Source organism: Capricornis sumatraensis, chromosome 17 (genome assembly GCF_032405125.1).
Source record: "Capricornis sumatraensis isolate serow.1 chromosome 17, serow.2, whole genome shotgun sequence".
Taxonomy (NCBI): Eukaryota; Metazoa; Chordata; class Mammalia; order Artiodactyla; family Bovidae; genus Capricornis; species Capricornis sumatraensis.
The window spans coordinates 76764804-76788438 of NC_091085.1; the positions used below are offsets into that span (position 1 = coordinate 76764804).

General features: G+C 44.8%; 1 protein-coding gene and 1 non-coding gene across 2 annotated transcripts in view; one reads left to right on the forward strand and one right to left on the reverse strand.

Annotated features, from left to right (window-relative positions):
* Nucleotides 1–1419: 1419 nt before the first annotated feature.
* The window catches only part of SFI1 (SFI1 centrin binding protein), a 77672-nt gene continuing 55456 nt past the window's right edge, over nucleotides 1420–23635 (forward strand). Inside the window, 4 exon segments of the mRNA XM_068989428.1 lie at nucleotides 1420–1445; nucleotides 1447–1515; nucleotides 10636–10809; nucleotides 12277–12348. Of these exon segments, the coding sequence (XP_068845529.1) occupies nucleotides 1420–1445; nucleotides 1447–1515; nucleotides 10636–10809; nucleotides 12277–12348 (341 nt within the window).
* On the reverse strand, nucleotides 15335–15441 carry LOC138094195 (U6 spliceosomal RNA). Its single transcript, XR_011146224.1, has one exon. It is a non-coding gene; the product is annotated as a U6 spliceosomal RNA (small nuclear RNA).

A 23635-nucleotide genomic window follows, 5' to 3' on the forward strand; every position in this document is an offset into this window, starting at 1 on the left:
TGAGTCTTCGTTGCAGCGCTCGAGCTTTCTCTGGTTGCCTGGTGGCATGTGGTATCTTAGTTCCCTGACCAGGGATGGAACGCAGGCCCTCTGCATTGGGATGCCGATTCTTAACCACTGGACCACCAGGGAAGCCTCGTGGTGCTGTTTTTATTTGATGGGAGGCAGTTCAGGTTTATTGTTAACCTCTGGATTATAGTAAATATTTATTGAGCGAATGGGGTTAGGTCCCTGCGTACCAGCCCCAGCTGTACCGCTTGGTGATGTTGTGGGCCCTTCATCTACAAAATGAAGATGGTTACCAGCTATTGAGGTGGTTGTGCTAAAGCAACTAGTTAATGAAAAGTGCTCAGTATTGATACTGTACCTGACACAGAGTACCCGCTCCATGAATGCTATTTTGACTCTAAACTAGACTTTCTAGGTGGCATGGTACCCACCTAAGTGCCGTAGAAGCATAAGGCTTGGAGGTGTCATGGAAGGCTTCCTGGAAGAAGTAGTTGAAATTTATTGTGCAACTTGGCATATAAATTTAGGTATTTCCTTGCTTTTCTTTAGCAAGATCGCTCATTTTTCAGTTATTGTTAGAAGCTGCAGAATACTGTAGAAACTTCTTTAAGTTACTCTTAGATTTGCATTTTTCAAATTAACATGTGTATTAAAAAATTAGTATTGGAACTTTCCTGACAGTCCAGTGGTTTAAATTCTGAGTTTCCAATTTCGGGGGTGCAGGTTCCATCTTCCCTGGCCCAGGAACTAAGATCCCATGTGCCGCCTGGCAGGGCCAAAAGAAAATTAATATTGAAAGCTTATATTAGAAAATAGTCTCCAGGCTACAGTTCCAGTTTCCATTCTTCTGTTCATCCTGATGTTACTTATAAATTGGAAGTAAATAACCTTATAGATGATATTTTTTGATTTGTTAAATTTACACCTTATGTCAACCATTATTCATGGGAAGTAAGTACTTGGCTCAGTTTTTCTTTCCTCATCCCATCAGCGTGGTTATGTGGTAATTTGTTGTTAATAGTGTTTACGTTAAATAACAGATATTCACTGTTGAACCAAATGTATGTGCCCGCGCACACCCTCAGTTGCTCAGTTGTATCTGACTCTTTGCAACTCTGTAGACTGTAGCTTGACAGGCTCCTCTGTCCGTGGAATTTTCCAGGCCAGAATACTGGAGTGAGCTGCCATTTCCTTCTCCAGGGGATCTTCCCAACCTACGGATGCAACCCAAGTCTCCTGCGTTGGCAGGCAGATTCTTTACCACTGGGCCATCTGGGAAGGTGCATGCTGAACCAAGTAGACTATTGCAACTCGTCTCTTGTATATCCCATCATTTTTTCTGAGAATTAATGCTTGTCTTATTTTCTAATTTTCCTTGTATTCCACGCACAGCTCACTAATTTTTGATTCATGAAAAATCTGCTTACTGAAAAGTGCATCAGGCCACTGGTTGAATTTTCAGCAAAAAAACATTAAGCAGAGAATGGAGAGGAAGGTTGACTCCAGGTGAGTGATGAGACTTGACAAAAAAGATAACTGAAATTATGGCTTATTTAAAAGCTTGTAAATATTTTTTGTGTGAAAATAATAAATTCTTAAAATGTAGTTTTTTCCTAAAATCAGGAGTAGTGAGTAACAGTTCTTTGTTGATATTTTGGGTTTCTCATCTAGGGCATAGAGTATAATGCACGTTTTATACTTTATGTTACAGTCAGAATCCATTTTGGGGTGTGGAGATAGCCATCCTTAAAATTCTTGCTTTGAGCAGAAATAAGGATGCTATTCCTGAGAAGTTACATCGAGGCTTCCTTTCTCCTCCTCCTCTGGATCGTGGCTGCTTTCAGCCTGCACTAAGGTTCTTTTGATTGCAAATAAGAGACTTCAGTTCTGGCTAGCCAAGGAAGAAGGAGGGAATTTACAAGAAAGAGACTACAATTTACTCACAAAGCTCAGATTCACAGTGGTGACTTGCACCTGGCCCTTCATGAGTATCCTGCGTCTTAAGACAGAGGGATTGGTTCAGGGCTGGGCATGTGACTGCATGGGGCCAATCAGAGGTTTTCCTCTAAAGCTGGGACAGGGTTTGAAGAGTGAGACCCACCTGGTGCTGAGGTTATAGTGGCAGCTGCTGCAGTCTGCACGCTGCAAAGGCTGGGACCCTGTACACAGGTCAGCACACTGAGAGGAGCAGGAAGAGTTGGTAATTTGAGCCGCCAGTTCTAGTCTTAAGGCTCATGTTTAGACTTTGGAAGTACACGAGCTAGGGAATTACCTCTTTGTGCTGGCTATCTTCAGTATAAACCCTCCACTTGTGTATCCAGGGCTTTCCATTGAATTTGACCAGTGAGGTCCTGGTAGAAGATAGTGAGGAGAGAGAGAGGAAAGTGAGGCCAGACTGTTTATCCCCTTGGCTCCCTCCCTGCAAGATGCCTTTTGGCTTCAGTCTTTCCCAGCATCATAGTCTTTACCAGTGAGTTGGCTCTTCGCATGAGGTGGCCAAACTATTGGAACTTCAGCATCAATTCTTCCAATGACTATTCAGGGTTGATTTCCTTTAAGATTGATTGGTTTGATTTCCTTGCAGTACAAGGGATTCTTAAGAGTCTTCTCTAGCACCACAATTCAAAAGCATCAATTCGTTGGCACTCAGCCTTCTTTATGGTCCAGTACTCACATCCGTACATGACTGCTGGAGAAACCATAGCTTTGACTATACAGACCTTGGTTGGCAAAGTGATGTCTTTGCTTTTTAATATGCTGTCTGGGCTCATCATAGCTTTCCTTCCAAGGAGCAAACATACAGAAGGTTTTGTTTATTTATTTGGCTATGCTGAGTCTTAGTTACAGCATGTAGGATCCAAGTCCCTGACCAGGGATTGAACTCAGGCCCCCTGCATTGGTAGCATGGAGTCTTAGCCACTGAACCACCAGGGAAATCCCCATACAGAAGTTTCTTTCTTTCTTTTTTTTTTTTTTTTAAATAGAATCTACTAGGTCTTGGGCAAGGTGGAAGCCAGCATAGCTGGAGAGACCTATTCAGCAGCGTTTGGTCCCTTGCTCCTGAGCAGTGCCATCTTTGTGCTTCAGCCCCCATCTCCTGTACAGACTGTGTCTCAGCTCAAAATTCAGTTCTAGGAGAATGAATCTGGTTGGTCCAATGTAAGTCAAATTTCTCCCCCTGCTCTAATCAAGTTTTTCTTGGAGCACGGTCATGGAGCTCCTAGCACAGCTGCTGAGGTCCTACCCGTGCTGATCCCACAGCGTTTGAGGGATCCATCCTCAAAAGCTGAATCCATGCCCTGACAGTGTTTACCAGTGATCCGTAGAGTGCTTGTCAGGCCTGCCTTACTTTAGCTTCTAAAACAAAGTAACCATGGCCTTAAATTGAAGCTCTGGTTCCTCAAATACTCTGCAGCTTTAGGATGGGAAGCTTCGATAGGAGGATGGATTCCCTAGGTATTCTGCGGTAAAGCAGTCTTGAGATCCACCGTGTGAGTCCTGCAGGACTCCTTGAAGTTCCTTTACTCTCCTTGAACTTCTGCCCTGCTCGTACCAGGTATTCACACCTGCTCTTTCCAGTTCCCAGCTCCCCCCTAGTTTCTACTCATACTTCCAGGCTCAGGTCCAGTATCATCTCTAGGAAGCCTCTTACCACCCCGTCCCCCGTCCCCACCCCAGTGTGGATTAGGCACCCAGTGGGGATGTTCCCATAACACACTCAGTTTTCCGTTTTCATGGCGTTTAGTGATTGGTGTTCTCATTGTCTTCTTGACACACCATAAACTCTCGAGAAACTCTTATCTTTATATACTTACTGCCTCACCAGCAATGAGTGTCCAGTGAACTTTCTCTGAGTGAGTAAAAAGTGCGTGTGTATGTATGTGAATATCCACGTATAGCATACACAGATATACATCTCTTCAGCATCTGAAGCCTTTGTGGGTCTCTCGTTTCTGTTACCTTACGCAGAGTGGAGCTTTGTGTGCTGGACACGGTACACTACAGGACTGTCTCCAGGTTTGTGAAGGTGCCTTCCTTTCTAAAGGATTCGCATTTCCCTTTGTTATTCTCCTTGGTACATTACTATTCCACAGTCACCTTAAACCAGTTGTAAAGGCTTATGATTCCCTGACCCTCTTAGAACCCAGAGTGTACATTCTCACAAGGCTGTAGAACTTCTGATTCACCCGCACTGTCAATTTGAGAATGATCCCTGAGTCTTTTGGAGATGGGCTTGTGCTTACTAAACTGATGTACCTGTCAGCATGCCAATTACTTCCATTCATTTCAGTGCACGAAGTACCAGTTAATTTGTTTACAATGAGAAATAACTAGGGAAACCAGCAGTATATGCCTACCTGCTGCAGGAAGCCATATTATATTCCGAAGTTTTCTTAGGAAGTTTGAAATCACAGTGTGGGAACATAGTTGATACATCACTTCCAGGATGAGTGCAGAATATTCAGATCTGACTGTGTCAGCCCTCCCTACTTAGAACTTTCCAGTGATTCTTGTTGCCTTTGGGCTCCAGTCCATTCTCCTTTGCTTTGCCTTCAAGGCGTCTCCACCGTCCGTTTTCTAGCCTCATTTCTCACCACTCTGTGCCTCATACTCTGTTTGCAGTATCCAGCTCTGAGTTTGGGTCAGGTTCAGGAAATCCCGAGTTGTTGTTATTGTTTAGTTGCTGAGTCGTGTCCAGCTCTTTGCGACCCCATGGATTGTTGCCCACCAGGTTTCTCTGTCCATGGGATTCTCCAGGGAAGAATGCTGGATCAGGTTGCCATTTCCTTCTCCAGGAGATCTTCCTGACCCAGGGATTGAACCTGTGTCCCCTGCATTGGCAGGTTCTTTACCCTGAGCCACCTGGGAAGCCTGAAATCCAAAGTAACGGATGCTAAACAAGATAGAAATGATTTTCCTTTCACACACAGGAAGTCTGGAGGCAGGTGGTTATGATGGTTATGTCCAGTGAGGTTCTTATGGACCCAGGACCTCGCCCCTGTCCACACCGCCATCTCTGAGAGGTGGTCCTCATCCTCCCGGTTCAAGTGTGCAGCCATTCCAGGCAGCATGTAGAAGGGAGATATGAAGACAGAGTGTGCATTGGCTAGCTCTTAAGGGAGATCGTAGGGACCTGCCACCTGATGAGCCCCTATGCATCCTCTTAGAACATAATTTTTTAGAAGGTAGGAGTAGGGGAGCCTCAGAAATGTAGTCTTACTCTGGGCAGCCATGTGTGCAGCCAAGTAGAGGATAAATACTGGGTGCGTGTCGGTGTCCTGTGCTTGCTGTAAGCTGTCGATACTCTTGCTTTCTCATTGTAAGACGTGAGAAACACACTGAATACATATTTGTCTTTGTAGCATATTGAAAACCTGAGAAATTACTTTGCTGACGAAGGTCCGTATAGTCAAAGCTCTGGTTTTCCCAGTAGTCATGTATGGATTTGAGGGTTGGCCCATAAAGAAGTCTGAGCATCAAAGAATTGCTGCTTTTGGTGATGTTGGAGAAGACTCTTGAGAGTCCCTTGGACTGCAAGGAGATCAAACCAGTCATTCCTAAAGGAAATCAACCCTGAATATTCATTGGAAGGACTGATTCTGAAGCTCCAATACTTTGGCTACTTGATGTGAAGACCTAACTCATTAGAAAAGACCGTGATGCTGGGAAAGACTGAAGGCAGGAGGAGAAGGGGGCCACAGAGGATGAGAGGGTCGGATGGCATCACTGACTCAAAGCACATGAGTTTGAGCAGCTCCAGGAGATGTTGAAGGACAGGGAAGCCTGGCGTGCTGCAGTCCATGGGGTTGAAGAGTGTCGGACACGACCGAGTGACTGAACAACCACAACAACAACAAGCCCCAGGCTGCGCCGTGTTGCTGAGCGTATGATAGTAGGTCCTTGATACTGAGAGAATGAGCGAACTCTGCGGGGTGCGCCTGCCAAGTAAATAGTTCAGTGAATTGGTCAGGGCGTGCCTTCCCCTGGGCACTGTTTTGTTTTTTAAATTTTTCTTAACTTTAGAAAAGTCAAAGTCTAGTTGATGTACAATGTTGAGTGTGTTTCGGGTGTGCAGCAAAGTGATTAGGTTACACGTATGTGTATGTTCTTCTTCAGATAGTTTTCCATTGGAGGTAGTTACAAGATATTGAATACAGTTCCCTGCGCTATACACTTGGTCCTTGTTTATTTTACAGTAGTGTGTATCTGTTACTCCCAAACTCGCAATTTATCCATTTCACTTTTGGTAACACCAGGTTTTCTGTATTTGTGAATCCGTTTCTGTTTTGTAAATAAGTTCATTTATATCACGTTTTAGATTCCCCATGTGAGTGACAGAGTATGATCATTTCTTTGTCCGACTCAGTGTGAGAATCTCCAGGTTCATCCTGTGGCTGCAGATGGCATTCTTCCACGGTTTCTGACTAATATTCCATTGTGCATACACGTGCCGCGTCTTTGTCTATCTATACCTCTGTCGGTGGCCATTTAGGCTTCTTTCATGTCTTGGCTGTTGTAAATATTGCTGCTTTGAACATTGGGCTACATGTATCTTTTTGAATTAGAGTTTTTGTTTTTTCTCCTTGTCCCTTTTGGATGAACATTTTCAGGTTCTTTCTCCTCACTTCTATTTTTTGGTGTTTCTTGGCTAATCATCATCCCCCCGTTGACATTTTTTGAAAAAAGCGATTGTATTCCTGTGTTCTGAATTAAACCAGGCTCCTCCCCTGTTCCTCATGATTGTTGGGTTTCTGGTATTGTTTTTGAAGTGCCTCCTGTTTCATATTTCTTTCCTTCTGCCTTTCCTTTGTTCCATAAGTGAACACATTTTATATGTCTACCTACTGTGAGTGCCTGGCAGTGTGTTAGGGGCTGAGTATATATTAGCAGATAAAAGTGGTTCCTGTCATCATGAGGCCTTGTGATGGGAAACAGGCATATAGGTACGGAGACAAACCTGTGGCTTCCGTTTGTGATCTCTTCCTTTCGGTGTTAGAATAGCTTAGATTTCTGGGGCTACTTCACTTACCCCAGAGTCGGTATCTTTATGACCATTAAACTTACAGAGCTGCAAATAGTTCATCTGCTGCTTGACTCACTAGCTGGTGAGGGGGAGCCCAGAGTCTGATGAGAGGAGAGAGCAGTGGTCAGGGATGACTTCAGGCGTGGGCCTCCCAGTCTGATGACCTGTTTGATGGTGTAACAGGACTTCAAAAGGGCACTGACCTAGCACTTTTTCCGTCAGTTTGCTGTTTCATAGGCTCTGTATGTATTTATAGTAAAACGAGTGGGATGAAAGCCTAGCTTTAAAATTTTTTGTTAATGTTTTATTTTGAAATAATTTCAAATTTAGAGAAACATTGCAAGATTAGGACAAAGAACTATATATCTTTCTTGTCTCAGATTTTCCTGTTAACATTTCTACCACATTCGTCTGCTTCTGTCTCTCTCCTCCCCCCATCTCTCTCGTCTGTCTGTCTCCTCTGAGTGTTTTCATGTTGTTTGTAGACACGTGCAGAGGGGCAGAGCATTTTAGTCACCGATACACATGCTTCTGGCTGAGCTCAAACATGGCCATGCTCTGCCTTCCTGTTTCAGCTCATGCTGTAGGTGAGGACCCTTTTCCCAGTCTGTGTACTGGCATCTTTTCACAGATTGTGCTTTCTGTTGACGGTTTTGCTGTTTGAAGTGGCCCCTAATCACAGCGCTGAAGTTCTGTCTAGTGTTCCTTGGTGCAGGAGGACTGTGATGTACCTTATGAAGAAAATGTAGGGGACTTCTTTGGCGGTTCAGAGGTTAAGACTCCACACTCTCAGTGCTGGGGATGCGGGTTCAATCCCTGGTCGGGAAGCTAAGATCCCGCATGCCTTGTTTGCTGTTGTTCATTTGCTCAGTCGTGTCCGACTCTTCAGGACCCTATGGGCAGCGGCACGCCCGGCTTCCCTGTCTTTCACCATCTCCTTGAGCTTGCTCAAACTCATGTCCATTGAATCAGTGACGCCATCCATCCGTTTCATCCTCTTGTCGTCCCCTTCTCCTCCTGCCTTCAGTGTTTCCCAGGATCGGGGTCTTTGAGATGTGGCCTTGAGACAAAGCCAAAAGTAAAAAAAGGAAAGTGTAGGCCTTCCCTGGTGGCCCAGTGGTTAAGAATCTGCCTGCCAGTGCGGGGACCACGGATTCGGTCCTAGTCTGGGAAGATTCCACGTGTCACGGGGTGACTGAGCCCGCGCGCCCCAGCTACTGAGTCCACGCTCTAGAGCCCGCGCTCCATATCAAGAGAAACCCCTGCTAGGAGCAGCCTGCGCGCTGCGCTGAAGAGGAGCCACTGCGGCTGCAACTAGAGAGCGCCCGTGCGCAGCAGTGAAGACCCAGCGCTGTCAGCTGAGTTATAGGGCTGTCGACTGTGAGTCCTGTATGTATTAAGTATGGCGTCTTTAAACACAGGCACACATAAAACAAGGCTCCGTATTGATTAGTTGATGATATTTTTTGGCATACAGGATCTTAGTTCCCTTACCAGGGATCAAACCTACGCCCCCTGCAGTGGAAACGTGGAGCCTTGACCGCTAGACTGCCAGGGGAGTCCCGATGAGAGTGCTTTTAGAGACTGGCAGGAAGCTACCTATGTGTTCTCCTGTAGGGCCAGTGGTTCAGTGTATTCACTGGCTCAGTGCTTATGGTGGCTTTATAGAATTTACCACAAAGAATAAGAATCAAACGATATGTTTCCTCCCTCCTCTGGGCCATTTGTGAGTAAGCTGAAGTCAGTTGTCCCCAAAATGATATTTATAGCAGAAAGAAAACAAAATGTTGAAAAGAAAAACTTCCCTTTTCATTTTGTCTTTTTAATATTTATTCATTTATTTGGCTGTGCCGGGTCTTAGTGGCAGCATGTGGAATCTAACTCCCTGACCAGGGTTTGAACCTGGGCCCCCTGCGCCTAGGAGTACAGAATCTTAGCCACTGGACCACCAGGGAAGTCCCTCACTTTGTCTTTTCAGTCCCCTGTAATTTGGAAACACTTCTCAGTCGTTCCTTATCTTCATGACCTAACATTTTTGAAGAGTTCAGCTTACCTTTTATACATATATTTGAATTTGTTCAGTGTTTCTTCATGATGAATTCAAGTTATATATTTTTGGCAAGAATGTCACAGAAATGATGCTGTGTTCTCAGTACATCAATATCAGGAGATTTGGTCCTATTACCATTGATGGTAACTTTTATCACTTGCTATAGATGATATCTGTCAGGTTTCTCCACTATAAAGAAGTGAATAAGTGTTTTGTGGGGAGATGGGTTGAAACTACATTAATAGCCTGTTTCTCATCAGACTAGCACTCACTTGTTTTTACATCCATTGATGATTCTTAGCTGAGTCAGTTATTCCTGTGATGGTTCCTAAAAGGTTATTAGTTGTATTCTACTGCAGGGTAGGGCTTCCCATTTTTCTTCATCTATTTATTGACTCATTTACTTGCTTCAGTATGGATTTGTGGATTCTTGTTTTATTCGGTGGGTTCTAGTCTGTTACTGCCAAAATTGTCCCAGATTTGACCAGTGGGAGCCCTTTTCAGCTGGTTCCTGTGTCCTTTCGACATTCTCCTGTCATTCTTTGAACATTTATTTACTTTCTGATCCAGTAAGATAGTCCAGCCTGTCTTGTATTTTTCTTGTCTCAGACCTGAAAGTCAGCCATATTTCCAAGCACTGCCGCTTCCTCTGAGTAGGCAGTGGCATTTTAGAAACAATATTTGAGCTCTACGTTTGCTCATTGCTGATGGGATGTTGTTGGCACTAGGTATTTCCTGCAGGCAGATCTCTGACGTGTTTTTTAAAATCATGAGTTCATACCAATAAGAAGATCCCTTAATGTTTCTAAAATGGGATTAAAAGTCATAAATTTAGTGTTTCGTCAAAGTGTGTAGTTTCACATTGATGTAAAAGTCAACCTGGAAATCATTCCTAGTTGTTTCTACGTGAAGAAACCTGTTTCTAACTTGAAAATGATTCCCCTTAAACGACACGTTTAAAGAAGTGTGTGTTAGGACTGAGGTCTCCCAGGTGCCCTGCAGCTCTGTAGCTTCTGCTTAGAGCTGATCTAGCAGTGCCCACCTCCAGATGGGGTGGGTATTTCTTTTTTTTGTTTCTTTTAATAATCTTTATTTATTTTTTGGCTGCACTGGGTCTTTGTTGATGCACACGAGCTTTTCTCTGGTTGCTGTGAGCAAGGGCTATTCTGTAATTGCGGTGCGAAGCCTTCTCATTGCAGTGGCCTCTCTTGTCGTGAAGCACGGGCTCTAGGGCGCTTGGGCTTCAGTAATTGTGGCTCCTGGGCTTTAGAGCACAACAGACTTAGTTGCTGTGCAGCATGTGAGATCTTCCCGGAGCAGGGATTGAACCCATGTCTCCTGCGTTGGCAGGCGGATTCTTTACCACTGAGGCACCAGGGAAGCCTGGGGGGTGGTGTTTTTGTCAGAGATTGGGCAGTTTATTGTCCTTGAAGTAGAGTTATTACCTTTCTGTCTTGATGAGCTTATCTTTTTAATTTCACTTGTATGTTGAAAGATATTTGCATCACGTGCAGAGATAATTTGGTTCTCCCCTTTTCTCCTCAAATTTGAGGTCTTTTAGGGACAGTGCAGTAAAGAAGCCTTATTCTCCAAAGATACTGTCCACAAAGAAATCCTCTGCATTCTCTGGGAGCTGGAGTGAGGGATCTAGGGCCAGTCAGCCAGTGAAATACCATCCCTCCCAGGCCCGGACCCGAAGGGGCCGGCTAAGAGAACTGCGTGTCAGGTGAGCTTGCCAGGGGTTCCCTGCCTCAGGGTCTGGGCCATTGTTCCCCCTTTTTGGTTAAAACAAGGGAAGGGGGTGATTCTTACTCTCTTATCTCATTTAATTGGAGACCGCAACGCTTGTTCGCCATGACAGAATGTTCAGAATATTTAGGAATCTGCAAATGTAGAAACCATCATCGAGTGTTTTCATTCATGGTCTCCACTTGTGCTCCACAATATGTAAGCTATAAAGAGTCTTCCAGAAAAAGTCTAAATGTGGTCCAAGAAAATGATCATTTTCTGCTACTCTTGATTAGGTCTTTGAACGGTATCCTTTTGTTTATTCAGCAAAAAGTTATCAGGTGCCTGCCTGGCCAGGTGTTGTGTTAGATGCTGAGCGTATAAGGTGAATATGACATTCCTAGTGCAAGAGCTCACGGAAGTGTAAAATCAAGTAGGCTTGGCAGACAAGCCACAACAGTGAAGTGTGGAAAGTGCTGTGAGGAGGGCGGATGTGCTCCACAGGCTCATGGGGCGAGAAAAGCCGCACCAGCCCAGCATTGCCAGTGGTGACTTCCTGGAGGAGGTGGGCTTTAGCTGAGTCCTGAAGGGTAAGTAAGATTAAGGCAGGTAAAGGGCAGGAGGAAGGAGAGTGTTCCAGGCTGAACCTGGAGGTTAACCGGCCAAGACAAGCTCACCTTCCTGTGTGCTCCAGGTAGTATTCTGGGGATACCGTGAGCCACGGTCCCTGCTCTCAGGCTCAGCGTGCAGAGGGAATGACAGGCACCCTGCGAGCGGTTTCCTGGGATTCTGCATCATAACGTTACTCTAGGGGCTGGAGCAGGGCTGAGAGTAGCCAGCTCCTTGCTCTGTTTGGTTGGGGAGAGCCCAGGAAAGCTTCACATAGGAGTGAGCATTGAAGATGAACCTTGTTGGGTAAGTGGGCACTTGCCAGGCCTCTGCCAGGTGTTTCAGGCAGGAAGAATGTGAACAAAAGCACTAGCGTATACTTCCTGTTCCTCAATTCTGAAGTCTTTATGGACAGAGTATATTAATAGTGTCTTTTAAAAAATAATCTGCTCAATTTTAGCTTTTTAAAGCTGTCCCATCTTGTGCTATTTTTAAAAAATTTATATTTATTGCAGAATAATTGGCTTTACAATATTGCGTTGGTTTCTGCCATATATCAACATGAATCAGCCACAGGTGTCCGTATATCACCTCCCTCTTGAACTTCCCTACCACCTCCCACCCTATCCCATCACACCCCTCTAGGTTGTCACAGAGCCCCAGGCTGAGCTCCCTGCACCATACAGCAAATTCCCCTTTTTTTCTGTGTGATGCAGGATTATCTATGATTCACCTTCGACTCACGCTAGCATCCCACCCCCTGAGACCATTAAGTTTCCGTCTCCTTTCAAGAAAATTGATGATACAAACCAGATGGAGTTCTTAAATGTGTGTGTCCTTTCTCTCCTCCTTTCAGATGCGTGGCCAGAAAGTACTTTCATTTGTGGATGCGAATGACTTTTGGAAGAGTGTTTCCCTCTAAAGCCAGGTAGTATTAGCTCAGAACACCAGACTTCCCTGTTTCATCCTCGGTTTCTGTTTTGTACGAAGCCCGTGTGTAACCTTCCTCGTAGCGTGTGTTGCATTCCCCGTCTGCTCCTCCCCAGCCGCCAGGAGGGGAGGATGATAGAATGGTAGCCTAACACTTACTAGTCTGGCTGAATGGATGCTATAAAGGAATCACAAGTAAACCAGGACAGCCAGGACCCTCTGGGGGAAGAAGTGTTTGCCCAGGAGAAGCAAATGAGCTCTTTCAGGTCCCTGTTGAGACTAACAGATTGACCTGGTCTGGGGCAGAACCTAGGGAAAAATTGACACTGGCGAGGGGCATGAAATATAGTCAAGTGAAAGTCCCACAGCTTCAGTTTGTCCAGGCTGCCGCCTACTGCTGTGGGTGCTGGTGAAGATCACTGTGGCTGCAGTGCCCAGAGTGGACCACACGGGGAAGACACTGGGGTCACGGCAGGAGGGAGGGGCCAGTGTAGGAAATGTTTCAGGGAGCTGAGAGCCGTTGAGAAGGTTGTTGTTATTCTGTCACTAAATCATGTTCAGCTCTTTTGACCTCACGGACTGCAGCATACCAGGCTTCCCTGTCCTTCACTATCTCCCAGAGCTTGCTCAAACTCATGCCCGTTGTGTCGGTGATGCCATCTTTTGCATCTCGTCCTCTGTCGCCCCTTTCTCCACCCACCTTCAATCTTTCCCAGCATCAGGGTATTTTCTAATGAGTCAGCTCTTTCCTTCAGGTGGCCAAAGTATTGGAGCTTCAGCTTCCACATGACTCCTTCCAGTGAACATTCAGGGTTGATTTCCTTTAAGATTGACTGGTTTGATCTCCTTGTTGTTCAAGGGACTCTCAAGAGTCTTCTCCAGCACCACAGTTCAAAAGCATCAATTCTTTGGCACTCAGCCTTCTTTATGGTCTGATTCTCACATCCGTACATGACTACTGGAAAAACCATAGCTTTGAGAAGACAGCTTTGACACTTTTTGGCAAAGTGATGTCTCTGCTTTTTAATATGCTGTCTAGGTTTGTCATAGCTTTTTTCCCAAGGAGCAAGCGTCTTTTAATTTCATGGCTGCAGTCACCATCCGCAGTGATTTTGGAGCCCAAGAAAATGAAGTCTGCCACTGTTGCCATTTTTCCTCCATCTGTTTGCCTTGAAGTGATGGGACGGGGTGCTATAATCTTTCTTTTTTTGAGTGTTGAATTTTAAGCCAGCTTTTTCACTCTCCTTTTTCGCTTTCATCAAGAGACTCTTTAGTTCCTCTTTGATTTCTGCCATTAGGGTGGGACCATCTGCATATCTGAGGTTCTTGATGTTTCTCCCAGCCATCTTGATTTCAGCTTGTGATTCATCAGAGTGCATCTATTTCACATGGTGTACTCTGCATATAAATTAAATAAGCAGGGTGACAGTATAGAGCCTTGTTGTACTCCTTTCCCAATTTTTTTTTTTTAGATTAAAAAAAATTTATTTATTTTAATTGGAGGCTAATTGCTTTACAGTGTTGTGGTGGTTTTGCCATCCATTGACGTGAATCAGCCACGGGGGTACATGTGTCCACCATCCTGAACCCCTCTCCCACCTCGCTCCTCATCCCGTCCCTCTGGGTTGTCCCAGCACATCAGCTTTGAGTGCCCTGCTTCCTGCATTGAACTTGGCCTGGTGATCTGTTTCACATATGATAATGTACGTGTTTCAGGGCTATTATGTCAAATCATCCCACCCTCGCCTTCTCCCAGAGTCCAAACGTCTGTTCTTAACATCTGTGTCTCTTTTGGTGCCTTGCATATAGGGTTGTTGTTACCATCTTTCTAAGTTCTGTATATATGTGTTAATATACTATATTTGTGTTTTTCTTTCTGACTTACTTCACTCTATATAATAGGCTCCAATTTTATCTACCTTATTAGAACCGACTCAAATGCATTCTTTTTTGTAGTTAAGTAATATTCCATTGTGTATATGTACCATAGCTTTCTTATCCATTCGTCTGCCTATGGACATCTAGGTTGCTTCCATGTCCTGGCTATTATAAACAGTGCTGCGATGAACATTGGGGTACACGTGTCTCTTTCATTTCTGGTTTCCTTGGAGTGTATGCCCAGCAGTGGGATTGCTGGGTTGTATGGCAGTTCTGTTCCCAGTTTTTTGAGGAATCTCTACACTGTTCTCCATAGTGGCTGTACTAGTTTGCATTCCCACCAACTAACAAGATTGCTTTTTCTCCACACCCTCTCCAGCATTTATTGTTTGTAGACTTTTTGATGGCAGCCATTCTGACCCGTGTGAGATGGTACCTCATTGTGGTTTTGATCTGTATTTGATAAGCAGTCAGTTGTTCCATGTAGGGTTCTTTTTTTTTTTGGTAATTACCAAGATGTTTATTGTAATTTCTTTTTTTTTTTTTAATTTTTATTTTTACTTAATTTTACTTTACAATACTGTATTGGTTTTGCCATACATTGGCATGAATCCACCACGGGTGTACATGCGTTCCCAAACATGAACCCCCCTCCCACCTCCCTCCCCATAACATCTCTCTGGGTCATCACCGTTCACCAGCCCCAAGCATGCTGTATCCTGCGTCGGACATAGACTGGCGATTCGATTCTTACATGATAGTATACATGTTACAATGCCATTCTCCCAAATCATCCCACCCTCTCCCTCTCCCTCTGAGTCCAAAAGTCTGTTATACACATCTGTATCTTTTTTGCTGTCTTGCATACAGGGTCGTCATTGCCATCTTTCTAAATTCCATATATATGTGTTAGTATACTGTATTGGTGTTTTTCTTTCTGGCTTACTTCACTCTGTATAATCGGCTCCAGTTTCATCCATCTCATCAGAACTGATTCAAATGTATTCTTTTTAATGGCTGAGTAATACTCCATTGTGTATATGTACCACAGCTTTCTTATCCATTCATCTGCTGATGGACATCTAGGTTGTTTCCATGTCCTGGCTAAAAATATGGAACGCTTCACGAATTTGCGTGTCATCCTTGCGCAGGGGCCATGCTAATCTTCTCTGTATCGTTCCAATTTTAGTATATGTGCTGCCGAAGCGAGCACCCATGTAGGGTTCTAAATGTTGCTTCTTGACCCACAGGCAGGTTTCTCAGGAGGGAGGTAAGGTGGTCTGGTATTCCTATCTCTTTAAGAATCTTCAACAGTTTGTTGTGATCCACACAGTCAAAGGCTTTAGCATAGGCAATGAAGTAGGTGTTTTTCTGGTATTCCCTTGCTTTTTCAATGACCCATCAGATGTTGGCAGTTTGATCTCTGATTCCTCTGCCTTTCTAAATCCAGCTTGTACACCTAGAAGTTCTTGGTTCACTGTTGAAGTGAACTATTGTTTACTTCAGTGAAGTGAAGTGTACGGTAGAAACCTAGCTTGAAGGATTTTGAGCATTACCTTGCTAGCGTGTGAAATTAGTGCAATTGTACAGTAGTTTGAACATCCTTTGGCATTTGGGATTGGAATAAAAACTGACCTTTTCCAGTCCTATGGCCATTGCTGAGTTTTCCAAATTTGCTGGCATATTGAGTGCAGCACTTGGTAACAACATCATCTTTTAGGATTTGAAATAGCTTAACTGGAATTCCATCACCTCCACCAGCTTTGTTCGTAGTCATGCTTCCTAAGACCCACTTGACTTCACGCTCCAGGGTGTCTGGCTCAAAGTGAGTGACCACACCATTCTGGTTATCCAGGTCATTAAGACCTTTTTTGTATAGTTCTTATGTGTATTCTTGCCGCCTCTTCTTAATCTCTTCTGTTTCTGTTAGGTCCGTGATATTTCCGTCTTTTATTGTGCCCATCTTTGCATGAAATGTTTCCTTGGTATCTCTAGTTTTCTTGAAGAGATCTCTAGTCGTTCCCATTCTATACTGTGTTTTTAAAAGCTGGAATGTTAACGGGTTCTCACCCCTTCCCCCTCTTCTTGCTGTGCCTTCTCCTTTTTCTGACAGAGTAGCTTTCCTGACCTGGAAAATCAAGGTCTCTTGATTCAGAGTCTCTCGAACAAATTCAGCTCTTGTCTGTGTTCTCTGAAATCTTTTTCCCTGTATACCTGGTGGGAGGGCCTTGCAGCTCCCATCTTCTCCCTGGGTCTTTACCAGGGAAGCTCCCAGGGTGGCACCAGCTCCTCGCAGCCTTGGGGATCAGGCATAGCCCTCTTCTGCTGCTCCTCCTTCCCTCGGACCCTGCCCTGCCCTTTGCTGCCTGGGGAGCTCTTCAGCCTTCAAGGAAATCTTTTTTGTGTGTGTCTTTCTTTCTTGTTGCCCCTGGGAGAACTAATCAGGCTTGCACAGGAAGTCTTTTGTTTTGGTTTGTTTTTTTGACTCAGTTGAATATTTTATTTACCTTCCCTGTGTTAGCTTGGAAGTTACACACTCTTTCATTCTTCTTATACTGACTGCCCTAACACATGTGTTTAACTTTTCCGGGTCTAATGTTAACTGGTTTTTTTACCCTCTCCCCAAACAAGGTCGGTTCCTTTGGTCACTTTAATTCTGCCTGTCTCTGTCCCCATTTATGTGCCCTACTGTAAGGGATTTTAATTCAGTTTACATTATAAAATCTTCAGGACTATATTTTTTTCTTTTGGCTGCATCATGCAACATGTGGGATTTTAGTTCCCCCAACCAGGGATCAAAAAGTAGGTCTGCTTGTGATGAATCCTCTCAGATTTTGTCTAAAAATGTTTTTACTTTGCTTTCATTTTTGAAAGATAACCTCACTGGTTACAGGAAGTCTGCGTTACCAGTTTTCTCCCCAGTTCTTTGAAGACACTCCATTGTCTCCTGACTTGCATTTGCATGCTGTTGACCTTTTGAAGATTCAGTGTTTGTCTTATTTCTTGAAGATTTAATATGGTATACCTGGGTGTGGATTTATTTTTTTTTTAAGTCTTTTAGCTCATTTTGAGATAGGTTATAGGGCTGGTTGGTGGTTTTCTTGTTTGTTTCCTCCCCCCCGTTTTGTGGCATGTCTTTCTGGAATAATTTTCTTATCCATTGTTGCTGTTCAGTATCTCTATCATGTCAGACTCTGTGACACCACGGCCCACATAACTCCAGGCTTCCCTGTCCATCACCATCTCCTGGAGTTTGCTCAAACTCACGTCCATTGAGTCGATAATACCATCCAGCCATCTCATCCTCTGTTGTCCCCTTGTCTTCCCGCCTTCAATCTTTCCCAGCATCAGGGTCTCTTCTAGTAAGTCATCTGTTCGCATCAGGTGGCCAAAGTGTTGGAGCTTCCGCTTCAGTATCAGTCCTTTCAATGAATATTCAGGGTTGATTTCCTTTAGCATTGACTGGTTTCATCTCCTTTCTTTCCAAGGGACTGTCAAGAATCTTTTGTCCATAGGCCTGTGACTCTCCTTTTCTCCTACAGTAACTTTGTATAGAATTGGACCTCAGTTACTTTTCTATTGCTCTTTTTTATGTGAAATTAATTTTTCTGGACTTTTAGAGAGGAGTGAGCTTTAGTTAAGCTTGCTGATATCACAGAACTCCCTCTTCTGTCCCTTTCGTGGTGTCCACAGGTGTGAAGGCTTGCTCCTCTTAACCACGCCTGGTCTGATCCTCGGTTTCCTTGCCTCCTTGTCCCTTTCCTGCTCAATGTCTATTCTGCTCCCAGCACTTCCTCCTCAGCATGAATCCCTGTCTGATTTTGGGGTCAGCTTGGTTTGGGGACTGTAGGATCTGAGGTCAGCACCTTCAGCTCTCACGTGAGCTCTGATTTTGGAGAGCACAAAACTCCTCCCTGTTTCAGCTGCTGGCCTCAAGTTGGGCCTCCGCACTTTGCAGTGACTTCTCACCGGCTGATTTAGGCTCTCCTGTCCTCAGGCTCCTCAGATACCACCTTCATTGCTCCTTTTGATGCCGAAAGCTCAGCCTCTCTGTACTCTGGTGCTGGATCAAATCTTGGACACAGAATTCCAGGAGAAGCCGAAAAAGATAGCTGTATTGCTTTGCCAGGCAGAGGGGGACACAGTGGGCTAATCCCTCAAACCCAAGTGTCCCAACTTGGGGAATACAGTGACAGGCTTTATAATAATTGTTCAAGGAGAGCGTGATCAGCTCGTGGACACCCTTCTGATGGCCTGGTGGTGTGGCAAGTAGGGGTCCATGTCATCACCCTTCAGGTCCTGCTGGTCTGGGGTCTGCATGCTGTGTATCAGTCATTAACTTCTCCCGCCTGAAGGGGGTTTAATGTCCACAGAGCAGCTCAGGGATGCTGCCATGTGGGTCCTTTGATGGGGAAACAGGACCCTGCCCCAAGCCTGCTCTCGACTGTTCTTTTCTCCTTGGTCTCCCATCCTCTCCCTTCCCTAATTAACGGCCGCTTGAATCTGCCCATTGGAACCCAGGGAAGGTCATGGAGGCTGAGTGAAGGCTGTTTCCTGCAAGCAAAGAAATGAAGGACACAAAGGCCTTGTGCCCAGGAGCCCCACTTTCTTCTCTACGAATGGGGGTCCTCTGACTGGGGTGACTTGTCCTCACCTGCTTGCATTTTGGGTTTTTAGGGTTACCTTGGCACCTGGTTTTGTTGTAGTTGATACGTGAGTTTTTGGTTTTTCTGCATGGTTTCTGTGTGTGTTTTATAAGGATTCAGAGATTGAAAAACTATGTGGCTGCCTTCACTCTCTTCCCCAAATTCTTTTCCTGCTTAATTTTTTTATAACTTAAATTTGACTCATTTAACTGGAAACCTCTTCAAATAATGCCTATTTATATACCAAGTATTGGGAGATGCTAATTGTGTTAGAAATGCATTTGACTCCAAGTTAGAGAAAGTCAGAAGATGGCTTATGCAAATCAGGATTTGGTTGTTCTCACAGCCTGGTTGGAAAAGATGCTGATGCTGAGAAAGATTGAAGGCTAAAGGAGAAGGGGGTGCAGAGGATGAGAGGGCTTAATGGCGTCACCGACTCAATGGACATTAATTTAAGCAAACTTCAGGAGACAGTGAAGGACAAGGAATCCTGCTGTGCTGCAGTCCATGGGGTTGCATAGAGTTGGACACGACTTAGTGACTGAACAACAGCTGTTTGGGGATGTCATCAGAGACTCAGACTTTCAGATACTTTTCAGTTCACCATCCTGAGCATATTGGCCCTTTATCCTCAGAGATGACGCTGCATAGTTGCCAGGTGACTGTTCTGGCTTTGCACAGAAAGGGCAAGGAAGGGTCGTATCAGCTCGACCTGTCTCTTTATCAGGAAGGCAAAACTTGCCTAAAACCCCCAGCTGCATTCTGCTTTTGTCTCATTGGCTGGAGCTCTGTCATGGAACTCTAGCTACAGAAGAGGCTGGAACAAAACCCTTCCCAGCCTTTCTAGTGGATGCTAGTGAGGAAGTAGAGGCTGGGCAGGGGGTGTTGGGTATCTGTGAACCACGTCTGCCTCTCTGCATCAGAGCGTTCATGTTGTACTCTTGTTCCTTTCTTTGCACTTGAGTGGTGGCAGGGATCGAGGAAAGAATACTGGGCTGGGTTTTAGGAGGCCCGAGTTTTGGTTCTTAACCAGACCCTAGATAATCGCTTGATCTGAGATTAAGTTACGACTCTGGGCCTCTGTTTCTCAAATTGTAAAATTGAGAAAGTTTGTTCTCTAAGCATCTACCAGAATTATAATTCTGATACTGTGTTTTCATTGACTTTGAAATTTGTGACGGAGTGGGTATTTTCAACTTGCAATCTCTTTTTAAATCAAGTGGGTTATAACTTTGGGCAAGGTTGGGCGTATTGATCTCCCCCCCCCCCCGCTTTTTTTTGGTTTTTTTTCCTATATTGAATTATTTATATCTCGCTTTCAGGAACATTAGAAGAGAATGGTATCACACCAGAAGTTTGAGAATAATGCCTTTATGTGCTTGGAGAATGTTTTGACTTCTATAAACCATAGTTGTTTTATGTTTGACTATTAATATATGGAACCAGAATAACCACTGAATTAGTAAGGGCAAAAATAATAATAGTATGGATCCTTAGGTAAGGCCGCCTTAGGTAGGAAGTAGTCACTTCTCTTTCTGAAGAGAAGATCTGAACAAAATTACTCAGCTAATTTGGGAAGTAGATAAAAACATCACTTCCATTTAGAGTAGTTTATCAACATTTATTCCTCATTCTTAACCGAGGCCTTGCTTCTTATTTTCTTGAGAAAATAGGAGTAACAGAGGAGACCACTCCACCTCCCCACGGCCAGCGTCTGCTGCCACGTGGCTTGCTTTCCCTGCCGTGCGGCAGATGAGCTGTCCACGTTCTCATCTCTGGCGAGGTCTTCCGGCGCTGCACTTGCCCGTGCCTACGCCAGGCCATCGCACTCGCGGTGTTTTTCCCCCCTCTCTTTTCTGCGTTGATTTTTCCCTCTTTACTGGATCATTTGCACCAGCATAGAATGCGATTATTTTCCTGTCCTGAGAAAGAAGCCTCTCTGATGCTGCTTCCGCCTGCAGCTAGTTCTCCATCTCTCTGCTGCCCTTCAGCTCACATCCGAACATCCCCAGGCTCTGCAGCACCTCCTTTCGTAGTCTCAGACCCACCTCACGAGGCTTTCGCTTCCCACCTTGCCACCAAAACTGGTTTTACTTTTGTGAGGTCACTTTGTTGTTGTTCAGGCGCTAAGTTGTGCCTGACTCTTTGCGACCCCATGGGCTGCAGCACGCCAGGCTCCCCTGTCCTCCCAGAGTTTGCTCAGACTCGTGTCCGTTGAGGTGGTGATGCTGTCCAACCGTCTCATCCTCTGCTGTCTGCCTGTCCTCCTGCCCTCGGTCTTTCTCCACATCAGGGTCTTTACCAATGAGTTGGCTCTTTGCGTCAGGTGGCCAGAGTATTGGAGCTTCAGCATCTGTCCTTCCAGTGAATATTCAAGGTTGATTTCCTTTAGGATTGACTGGTTTGATCTCCTTACAGTCCAAGGAACTCTCAGGAGTCTTCTCCAGCACCACAGTTAGAAAGCATTAATTCTCTGGCATTCAGCCTCCTTTATGATCCAACTCACATCTGTACATGAAGACTGGAAAAACCATAGCTTTGACTCTATGGGCCTTTGTTGGCAAAGTGACATCTCTGCTTTTTAATACTCTGTCTATGTTTGTTATAGCTTTTCTTCCAGGAAGCAAGTGTCTTTTAATTTCATGGCTGCAGTCACCATCCACAGTGGTTTTTTTTTTTTAGCCCAAGAAAATAAAATCTGCCCTGCTTCCACTTTTTCTCCTTCTATTTACTATGAAGAAATGGGACTGGATGCCATGATCTTAGTTTTTTGAATGTTGAGTTTTAAGCCAGCTTTTTCACTCTCCTCTTTCACTTTCATCAAAAGGCTCTTTAGTTCCTCTTTGCTTTCTGCCGTAAGGATGGTGTCATCTGCGTATCTGAGGTTATTGATATTTCTCCTGGCAGTCTTGATTCCAACTTGTGCTTCATCTAGTCTAGCATTTTGCATACAAGTCAAGTAAGCAAAGTGACAATATACAGCCTTGTTGTACTCCTTTCCCAGTTTTGAACCAGTCATTTTTTCCATGTCTGGTTCCGCCTATTGCTTCTTGACACACATACATGTTTCTCAGGAGGCAGGTAAGGTGTTCTGGTATCCCATGTCTTTAAGACTTTTCCATAGTTTATTATGATCCACGTAGTCATAGGGTTTAGTGTAGGCAGTCAAGTGGAAGTAGATGTTTTTCTGGAACTCTCTTGCTTTCTCCACGATCCAGTGAATGTTGGGAATTTGATCTCTGGTTCCTCTGCTTCTTCAAATCCCATCTGTACATTTGGAAGTTCTTGATTCGCACGTTGCTCAAACATAGCTTGAAGGGTTTTGAGTGTAAACTTACTAGCATGTGGAATGAGCATAATTTCACGGTAGTTGGAACATTCGTTGGCCTCGCCCTTCTTTGGAATTGGAATGAAAACTAACCTTTTCCCGTCCTGTGGCCACTGCTGAGTTTTCCAAATTTGCTGACATTTTGAGTGCAGATTTTTAACAGCATCATCTTTTAGGATTTGAAACAGTTCAGCTGGAATTTCATCACCTCTACTAGCTTTGTTTGTAGTAATGCTTCCTAAGGCCCACTTCACACTCCAGGATGTCTGGTTCTAGGTGAGTGACCGCACCATTGTATTTATTTCGGTCATTAAGACCATTTTTGCACAGTCCTTTTGTGTATTCTTGCCACCTCTTCTTAACCTCTTCTGCTTCTGTTAGATCCTTGCTGATTATGTCCTTTATCATGCCCATCCTTGCATGAAATGTTCCCTTGATATCTCCAGTTTCCGTGAGGCGATCTCTAGTCTTTCCCATTTTATTATTTTCCTCTATTTCTTTGCCTCATTCATTTAAGAAGGGTTCACCATTGATCTTGGTAAGTTCACTACTTTTGCTAAAGTCACTTGTGAATTTCCTCTCGCTTGACTCACCCGGGAGCCCTGGCCAGCCCACCGTTCTGTCCTCTCCCCCAGCCCCCAGGTGGCCGCCCTCTCTCTCCTCCGCCTCTGCCGCTCCCGCCCTCTTCTGTTGGTCCCTCCTCACCCGAGTCCCACAGCCCCAGTCCGCGCACTGCCTCTCTGTCTGCGTCCCGCTCCTGCTGGCAACCTCATCAAATCCCAGACGATCCCCAGAGGTTCACACTCGCCCAGACCTCTCTCTTGAACTCTGGACTGCTGCCCGCGTGACACTGCTGCCTGCCCCAGCTCGACGTCACGGCTCAGCGTGTCCATAGCCAAAGTCTGGATGTTCCTCACAGGCCTCCCTGCCGAGTCTTCCCCTCTCCAGTAAAGGAAACACCCATCCTTCCAGAGACTCGGGTCAGAAACCTGGGGGTCCTCGTTACTAGCTCTTATTCCCTCACACCCCAATTGCGGTACCAAATGCCAAAATTAGGGTGATTCAGCCTGCAGAGTAGACGCAGACTCGAGCTCCTTCCAGCACCTCTAGTTGCCACCACGGTGCTTCAGGCCATCATCGTGTCTCCCTTGAATGACTCCTGGAGCCTCATCCCTGGACTCCTGCTTCCAGCCTCGTCCTTAGTCAATATCTTTACGCAGAACAAGGGCTGTTTCCTGTCCTGCTGACGGTAAAAACCAGAGTCCTTACTGTGGCTTTTTTTGTTTTAATTGTTAGGCCAGCCAACTTCGTTTTAACTGTCTGTGGATCTTGTCTTTTTTTTATTTCTGCCATCGTAGCTTTAATTTCTAAGAGTTCTTTTTTTTTTTTGTTCTATGAATGTTCCTTTGAAAAAAAAAGAAAAGGACTTCCTT